We start from the raw sequence: 10,191 nt of genomic DNA, 5'->3' as shown, positions 1-10,191 counted from the left end.
GTCACTTCTGATTTTGTATGATAGTTTTCATATAAATTGGTATTTTCTTTTTATTTGGGGAACAGACGAATAAAATAGAACAGATTCCTGTTTGGTTATATTTTAAAAAAACATGCATTCAGTTTTTTTATATGTTGAGCATAAGCTCCTTTTGTTCAAATCTGTTTTTTCTACTCGTTCCTTCTTCCGCAATTTCCATCTGTGTTCCCGTTTCCCAGTTTTACAGCTGCCAGGTTGGAGTTTCAACCACACCCAAAGGATTCAACTGGTATACCACAAACAAACAAATTCAACTCAACTCCAACAACTGAGACATAAGTTGAGGGCTGCAACCGTCTCGGATTTCCATAGATAAGTCCCAGTCTTATATTTAATATATAAATGAATCTCAGTTGTTTTCAATTTATAACTGCTTTTGTTAGTTGTGCTCTTTTGGATACGAAGTTAATGCGATTTTACTATTTTTTTCAATAAATTTATTTATTACTGAAACCTTTTTATATTGTTCTTAGCAATAAATATTTTCTGCCTTTTTTTATTAATTCTTAACGTCGTTCGTTGAAAAGTTGGTAGCGTCCAATTTAATATTAATTGTTCACCCGATCTGAGTACCACTATTTATATACTTTAACTGAGACCATATACCCTTTACCGGGAAAGTAAGGTTACACATTTTGAGGTTATATAAGCAGTTTTTCTTGTTTTTTTTTTGTTTTACGAGTTTCTTGTGAAATTCATGTAATAAAATGAATGCAAAACGTGTAGGATCATAAAATTTTTCTTCCGACGAAAAAATACATTCGATTAATATCATCGCAAAATTCTAAAACGTTATCGAAAACAAAGAAACGAAAAATATACAAATCAAGAGAAAAACTCTGCATTTCATATCTACATACCATGGCAGAAGTAATAGCTCCTGCAACATAAAAAGAAAAACTAAAAACCTACATAATGTAAACAACAGCAAATTATTAGAAATTGGATAAATGGAAACTAGCTGATTAGAAAATGCAATTATGATTAGCTATTTTTTATTTATGTTATTTTATTTTATATATATAAGCCTCCCTCTGACATGTTTTGGTTGGGTTGGGTTGGGAGTAAAAATTGCAGTTTCAATGGGCCATGTTCTAAAGGGAAACGCATTGTAATAGTACACGCTGAAAGCAAAGACGGTTTCAATGCTTTATTAATATCTGCTAATAAAATTAAAAACTGTACAGTTGATTATCATGAAGATATGACAGCAGAATTATTTGAAAAGTGGTTGAATGAACAGCTTTTACCTAACATTCCACCACAATCAGTAATCGTTATGGACAACGTATCCTACCACTCGTGGCAACTCCTTAAGTTATCAAATAGTAGTAGTAAGAAAGCTAAAATTTAAGCATTTATGTCTGAAAAGAATATTCCTATTCCTGTCAATTATCGTAAAAAAGGCCCAACAAACAAAGAATTGCTTACTGTTAATAAATGCCTAAACTTAGAGAAAATTTATTATATTGACAAGCTGTGTAAAGAACAGGGTCATACTCTTCTCAGACTACCCTCTTACTATTGCATATTTAACGCTATAGAATTAATATGGGCAAACGTAAAATCAGAATTACGGAAATGTAATCAGTTTTCAGAACTGAGTAAAGAAGTTGTAGAAAGTTCTAGCAGCAGATCGCCAAGATCTTTGTAAAAACTGTGCTGAACCTGTTATCAAAGAAGAAGATGAGTATGTGGTATCACCCTCTTTACAACCCTTTTTTTCTTCTGTTTTATTTTCTTTCATGTTTTTCGATTTCCAGAAAAAAAAAAACGAATGGGGTATAAAAAACGGTTCAGTTTCCGTCTGGTACACTGTTTAAACCAAAAACCTTTACAAGCAGGTACATTTTACTCGTCTATTCACGTTTTATAATTTAATATTCATTTGTAGGACAATAATTAATTGCATCTGTCGAAATAACGGCGTATAATGCCATCCAATTTATAATGATTCGATTGCTTTTTAACGAATACTTTCTCGCGTTAGATATACATATTTTTAAAAGTATTTATATAAATAATAAATTTATAAAATTGTGTATCTACGCCTATGGTAGAAAAAGAAATGTCGGCAAGGGTTTTTATAATCTGAAATTGGAAGAACTATATCTAATTATGACAAAGAACAAGACAATGACAGTTCATTGACAAAAAGTGAAAATCAACAGATATAGGAACGTTTTATTTCAAACTTTAACGATGAGAATTAATATAATAAAGTCAGAATAACGTTATGAATTAAAATTTTGTACAATTCAATGAAATTATCTAGTTACTTCATTGGAATGAGTCACTATCAACATATACGAGGCATATTTTTAAGAAAGTACCGTTTTGGAATTAAAAAAAGAAGTGCAAAGATATCGCAATAATTTTATTTTTACATGAAAACCTGTACCTTAATCTACTTTTCTACATAATTTCCGTGAATAGTGGAGCACTTGTCATAACGTGGCACCAGTTTTTGAATACCCTCCTCATAAAATTCTGCCGCCGACTTGTTAACCACTGTATCACAACCGTTTTGACTTCGTTATCGTCTTGAAGACGCTGATCGCCCAGGTGTTTCTTCAAGTGCACATCAGGGCTGTAGGGAGGATGATCTAGAGTTTCCCATTGAAAAGATTTGATAAGATCTTTGGTGCTATTAGCCACATGTAGACGGGCATTGTCATGCAGCAAAACGATACCCTGCACTCACCCATTTCCTTACCGTTCCATGACTCATAATGTTTTGTCCGTAAACTTCACAGGTCTCACGATGAATATCGATCGGTTTTACGCCTTTAGCACTAAGAAATCGTATAACAGCCCGTACTTCACACAATCGGCGGGATTCACGATTGTCGGAGGCATCTTAAATACTCAGTAAACAACGTACACAATGAAGAATCAGACTGTAATGGCGTCAATGCGTAGACAAGAGATGTTGGCTGTTGGCTTTTAAGGTCTGAACCTTAGAAAAGGTGAAATTATCCATATTTGTAAAATGGCCGGTTCCATTATAAGCCCATATATACAATCTTCAGAAAATCCAGATCATCTTCATCTATGTCTTCTGCAGCTTTTACTACTGCCATTTTTTAAATTCTTTGAACAAAGTAAACCAAAAGAATAATTTTGTGTAATACCAATAGCGATAATAATTATGGTATGGTTTAATGGTAGTTTAGAGACTTTTAATGTAGGTGCAATTCAAAAAATAGAATTAAGCCATTGTTGAAATTTGAACAATCGTTAACCTTATGAAACAAGTGGTTAGTATTTTCCATTTCTTTAAAATAACATTCGATTACAAGAAACTAGTAAAAATTGTCAAAGTTCAAACAAACCGGAAACCAAATATATTTCACAAAACAATATTTAGATTCAGATGCCAATCCGCAAATTGCTGTTCTATGAGTGGTCTTACAATTTAGTCAGCAAATGAAGATACCCTGTTGTCGAAAAACCCAATTTTCAATAATAACTGATAGTTAGTCAGATAAAATGTAATTGATAAACCGGACCTCACATTGTTTGTTATATAACCAATATTTTTTGACAAATATGAAACTGCTTCCTGCACGGTCTTACATACAGGTCTTGAAACGAAGGTAGTGTGAGAGTGGTTAGGTGTTACTCTGTGGCCGCCAGTACGGGGTTGTGATCGAGAGATGGGAAAATTGAATATTCAACTACAAATGAATTATTATAAGTATGTAAAACACTAAATGACTTAATTGGAGCACAGGTGGCATTGTATAACACAATGTATACATCCGGAAATGAGAATCACGCCGCTATGTACAAATTGGTCTCGGTTTCAAGAGTAGTATGCAAGACTGTGGTTTTCTATTACCAAACCAGTATTGCCAATATGACAAAACTGATAAAATGGTATCAAAATATTCAGTGTAAGATATATGAACAATAATTTTGCAAAATGATATTTTTGAGATTTATTTACATTTAATACTCAAATGTATATCAAAATATACCAAAATAGTGAAACAGGTTATAAATTTTTTGTTACATCAGTAAAACTAGGAAACTGAGTATCTTAACGTAACATTCTTTGGCTAAGTCCATTATCGTAATAATGTTTTTATGTCACATAATCCGATAATTTAAACTTTATTCTATTCCATAAACAAACATGCTCGTTATAAGACAACTTTCTCCATCGATTCTTGGTATACTGGGAGATCCTACTATTATATAATACTAGATATAATTTCCCCAGATAATACAAGCACTATAACATCTATGAAATTGCTAATCATGCACGTGTTGAGAATATTGATTAACGAAATGTTTTAACCGAAATTTTTCTCGGAAAATTAAAATGTGGTTGACGATATGTCAACAACATTATGTTAATGCATGTTTCGAAAAAAACAGAGGCGTAGCTTGCCCTAGATGGACCCTGAATCAAAATTTGTTGGGGGTCCTTTCACCTAAAGTGAAGCTCAAGTCGAGATTTTTCATAAACAACAGCACTGGTATTAAATAATAAAAAAATATTTATTGAATAATACCGATTACTTATAATAAATGCTTCTAGGAGCCATTTAGCAAAACAATTGAAGTCCAATACACTGTTTTCGCCTTTTTTCGGCAAATTTATTAATTAAAATCAACCATAGCAGAAGAGGAAGCTTCAGTCGAGATTTGCATCTATGATCAATAGGGACAAATTTGAAAGCCGTTCTTGTTTCATAAAGTTCCTTAGATCATTTTTTATAAATTTTAATTTGGAAAAACTTCTTCCAACTGTTACATTTGTAACTAGATGAGTGAGAAATAGAAAGCATGTTATTATTACCTCCGGAAAACTTGATGCAAGGCTATTAACTTTTATGAGTTATACAGATCAGATGTTTTTACTGTATTTTCCGGCTTCTTTTTTATCATTTCACTTCATTAAGACTTTTTCCGGTTGTAATACTTAATATTTGGAATGTATTCCTCAGGGCACATAGGCTCTGAAATCTTTTAAACAGTTTTAGAAATTAATATAATTTAATTAGCAGTAGTATCCATTGACTTTAAAATACGATTCCGGCGCAAAAATTCTCTTATATTCTGAACAATCATAAACGTTTAGATATCTTGAAATATTTTTTTTACAATTGGCAATTGATTATTGATTACAAAGAAACATTTTATTCGAACAGACTATTCATAGATGCGCTGACAAATTGATTTGTGGAACGTTATTTGTTTATTTATTTTTCCTTTGAAACATGAAGAAATGACTTTCATATGTTTACATTTTTTTCTTTGTTTGATTTGTTGTAAAATAAAAAAGATTTTATACTCCGCCCAACCCATAATAAGTTAAGAAAGTATCTTAGTAACGCGCATGCTTTATAAGCTATCTAAACTTTTTTATCGAAATTACCGAATTTGAGTGATATTGTGAGTAACACACACATGCGCGTGTGAAAAAATCCGCTCCTCTAAGCATCCACTCCCGGATAAATCCGTGGAAGGATGCGAAGACTCCTTCTTCTACCTTGAGTTCTATGGGGGATTCCGGGAGGATCATCTTTTCGTTAAGAGTTAGCCCGATGGTTATACACCCTTGTCTCTTAGTTGTCTGGACGTCTTAATGGGTTTGCAGGTTTTCGCTGTCTTGAGTAAACCCTTTCCAACTTTTTTCGGCAACAAAAGATCTAATCCGAGTGGTCCTTCGCATTATTTACAGTTGTCTCCGATGTATAACTCGATACTTGCTTAAGAAGTGCGGATGTGTTGCCAACTTTTCAGCCCTGTCGTCCATGATGTCCTTTTAGCAGTACCGTTTCTCCTTATAGTTTGCCTCGCTTCTTGGCCCAAAGGACATTCAATGCTTTTCTTAATATTATCTTTGATGGGCCTGTAGTTTTTTTCTGAACGATTTACATGTGTGTCTCCTTGCAGCCGAGGCGTATGTCATAATCGGTATAACTTCTAATAAATCTGAGTTTTAAGGATTTTTCTACCGATTAATCCGCATAGTCTTGCTCCTGTTTGTATCAGTTTGTTGACAATGTTTTTCACATATTCTTTGGAAGTGAGACATTGATCTAACGGTACCCTTAGGTATTTGGCTTTTTTTGCCCACTGGATTTCTTCGTCGTTCATTTTTATGTACCGGTCGGGTCGGTGTCTGATAATTGATAATATTTTAGTTTTCCAACTTCTTGGTTGCAGCATTTCCAAATATTGCCTTACTTACAAAGTGCGTCGTCCTACTGGTACCAAATTTGTTGTCGCTCATGTATTGTATTGGTATGTCATCAATAAAATCATACAATTGAGTTTTCAACAAGTTTAGATATCTTTGTGAAGTCATAATTTCGGAAAAAAGGGCCACAACGAACATTTATTTTAAATGAATTGTGATTCCGAGTCTTAATCGTGATGTTAGGATTGATGTCACTCCACAATCGATAATTTTGATAAACTCAACGTTCCATTTGAATTGAATGTACCTTCGTCTGAAAACATTATTTTTCTAACCATAAAACGATTGTCTTCAATTTCTTCAAGAATACAAAATTCTATTGTCTTATAAAAATCTCTAGGCTTTAATATATGAATAAATTTCAGTTTATATGGGTTCGGGGTCATATGGGTGAAACTTATTCTCCTCCTCATGTAAATTTTTAAGTAACAATGCCCTCTTTCGAGGAGAATATTTAGGATATTACACTGTAGATAGCTCTTCTTCTTCGTTGCCTCACTTACTAGGGGTTTTTCATGTTTCTTCATCGAATTTTAACAGTTTCCGTATACTTGTTTGTTTTCTTTATATCTGCTTTTAACTATTTCAGCTGCTTTCCGATACGTTTTATAATTATCATCCACAATTATACGGTAAGATAGACGGTAATATCTCTCATTTAGATGACTGAAATATTAAATGCAGTACGTGTCTCCTCCGATTATTTTTTCGTTACTGAAAATGACTCACTGAGTAGATCTTTTCCTTTTATTCTTAATTTTCTTATTTACCTAACTGAAATTTAAGACTTGTAATTTTCATTCAAACGCAATAATATTAAATGAAAAATGTAGTATCTGTAGAAAGTTTCAATCAATGTTTTCGTGAAAAAATGGTTGCGTTTAGGTATCAAAAATAGGTGGACCAGTGGTGTGTGAATTGAGGTTATCGGCGTCTTCTTGATCTCATCCAAATGACATTCAGCATCAAAGTTGATATATGACGTCACTTATTGAAAGCGATCAGAAGAATGAACAGTATTTACGTTCTATTTGTGACATTTGTAGTTATAAGATAATCACCAGATGTCGAAATATGTCTTAGAAGTTTGACATATGTCAAAACTGTCTAATGTCGGGAAGCAAACAAAACATAAAATGACAGTTGTTAGATATGGAGACATGCATTAAGCCTAGATAAAATTTTTTAATAAAATCAATAGAATGAATAGAATACAAGTTATGAGATGATTGGATATTTTCCTAGAAATATTACTTATTTTAAATTTTTCTCTTGATAATTCAAAAGAATGCAATGTTGCCTGAATATAATATTTATTTTTTAAACACTTACGATTACATTAGTAAATTTTTCTATGAAGTTTGTTATGAAACTATTCACTAATAATCTACTGGCCGGAAATCTTCATCATTTAAATCATCAAATAATTCGCTACAATTGCTTACAATATCATTCCAGATAGTATCGATATCTGGTGTGCCTGAATCAGTTGAGGCTGCATCTTTTATATTTATTTTTCTATTACCAGATGTACATATGGTTGCTGCGTTATAGTTCTCATTGGAAACGATTGAGGTGATCAATGCTTTCATTTGCTTTTGACCGATGGGTCCAAAGTAACTAAAATTTCTTGTTGTACCCAGTGGTTTTCTTTGTGATAAGAGTTGAAAAAATTTACAGGATAAAATCTTCACGCCAGTAAAGTACAGATTTCTCAAATACTTACAATTATTAAACATTTGGCACAGAGCTCTGCTTTCAAGTAAATCAAGACTGTTTGTATCCACTGAGTTCTTAATTCTCAAAGTTTGCAGATTTTTAGCGTATTTTGATAGTTTCTTGACAATTAAGTTAACTTCTCTCCTACCTTTTACTGTTACTTCAAGTTCTTTGAGCAAAGGAGAGTGTTCCAACCACATACAAACAGTTTTTAAAGGAATATCTTCGTTAACAATCACTTTTTTCCAAAGACTGGGTGAACAAGACAAATAGAACCATCTCTTGCAAACTCTTCTTAAAATATGTAGTTCTTTATGTGTCATGAAAGAAAAAACATATATCAAAACTTCATCGGGTAGCAGTCTTGTGTAATCGCAGTATCTTGGTCTCTTCTGTAAAATATAATTTTCGGACACGTCCGTGTTCAACGATCGTTTTGTAGAAGGGACCATGTTTAAACACTCGATAAATTTTGTTAAATGCATCATTGAACGAAAAATGTTTGATACGCTGACATGAGGTGACGAGATGTCGAATTAGACTATTATATTTGACAGTTTAAGCTGGTTTCAATATGGATATGTTGGAGGCAGATAGCGAATTCGGTCTGCGGCGGAAATAATTGGACAGATCGCCATATGCCCATCTTAGATATAGATGCCAAAATCGCCTTTTGATTAACTTAATTTTGCCATATCGCGAAATATACACCTCCATTGAATACGCCGTTGCCCATCGAATTGTAAATAAACAACCTAACCTCAATTTAGTGCTAACGTGCAGTTTGTTCGTTAGTGGTTTTTGCATTATTCATACAAAATTTGTAAATAAATCATTTATTGTAACAATGGAGGCTGATCAGCGTTTAGTTGATAAGCACATTTTTGAAGAAAAACTCATTATGTTGATTAAAAAAAAAATAGTGGTAATAATTTTACCATCGTATTGATTAACGAGTAATATTTCAATATTTTACGTCAAGTAAAGGATAGCATGAGAAAGAAATAATGCAATGCAGAACTGAACTGACAAGGAAACTTCCTAAAATTAAAACTGGACGGAACGTTTTGGTGAAGATTATTAATGTTAATAGAGGACGTTTAGCTCCTCGTAGTGTTATGGCTGTTATATTATCGGAGAAAGAGGGTTTGTACCAACTTGGTACATCAACTGCTGTTTTAGAAAAACTATATGCCAGAAGGGATTTAAAAATGTTTTTATATTAATTTTTCTTTTATAGTCTTGGCAAACAAATACATTGAAATCATTAGATGGATCTAATTTTTCGCAGGGATTTGTACGATGCAACTGTCGTACAATGTGGGGACAAGAAATGAAAATGTGTAATGAATAAAATAGTACTTCTTGTCGCAATACGTAATAAAATAAATGTAACGTTATAACTATCTATGTAATACATTATTTGTTTAATTTAAAATAAATGCTTCGTTCCTTTCGGCATCGGCTTATGACGTATATAGGCATTTCGGGATGTATTCAAATGATGTTAAACTGATGCCGAATAGTATGGCAGTTTCGGCATCTGACATGTCTTGTACGGATCTATGACGATATGTCCAATTATTTCGGCCGCGTGTCCAATTCACTATATCCTCCAACAGATATATTTAAAGGATTGGTTAGCGGCATGCTGCTATCGTTTGGTTTAACACCAGAGGTAACAAGCTACTATGTAGACTAATTTATTGTTGCTGATCCAGCGTTACGGTAACTGCGTATTTGAGTAGGAATCGCAATGGATTGTCTTGTTGAATTATGAAACAGAGTTAGGAATAAACCATTCAGTAGGCATGCGCAGTAATGTAAGCTTTTGTGAAATGGGTTACTGCGTAAATCTTGGTTAGTTTAGATGCTTTGTGGAATATATGAAGACACCTTCGTGATAACAAAGACCAACAAGTTAAACTGAGCTACTACATTATATAGTACAATTGTTTCTTTTGATTTGTAATTTGTGATTCTAACTGTCAAATAATCTAACGTAAATAAATTTAGTAAGTGAAGGTCAACGTCATAAATCAATACTAAGATTACTGCATATACTTCACTATTTCTAACAAGTTGATAAAATCTTCAAGTTAATTTGAGGATAGTTGATTTATATAATTAAGACGTGATAAAAAATATTGTGGAATATTTTATTAGAGACAAAGTGTATAAATGATGTACAAATTGGACTAATTTTCTCCAAATTA

At 32.7% G+C, this 10,191-nt stretch overlaps 1 protein-coding gene across 1 annotated transcript; it reads right to left on the bottom strand.

Moving 5' to 3' along the window:
• Positions 1-7,552: 7,552 nt before the first annotated feature.
• LOC130903741 (uncharacterized) lies at positions 7,553-8,599 on the bottom strand. Its single transcript, XM_057815991.1, has one exon. The coding sequence runs from the start codon at positions 8,461-8,463 to the stop codon at positions 7,636-7,638; it is 828 nt and encodes a 275-aa protein (XP_057671974.1). The 5' UTR covers positions 8,464-8,599; the 3' UTR covers positions 7,553-7,635.
• Between the last annotated feature and the right edge of the window lie 1,592 nt (positions 8,600-10,191).

The sequence above is a fragment of the Diorhabda carinulata genome, chromosome 2, assembly GCF_026250575.1.
Source record: "Diorhabda carinulata isolate Delta chromosome 2, icDioCari1.1, whole genome shotgun sequence".
In the NCBI taxonomy this organism is placed as follows: domain Eukaryota; kingdom Metazoa; phylum Arthropoda; class Insecta; order Coleoptera; family Chrysomelidae; genus Diorhabda; species Diorhabda carinulata.
Note: the sequence above shows the minus strand (reverse complement) of the source record. Positions and strands in the feature narration are given on the sequence as shown.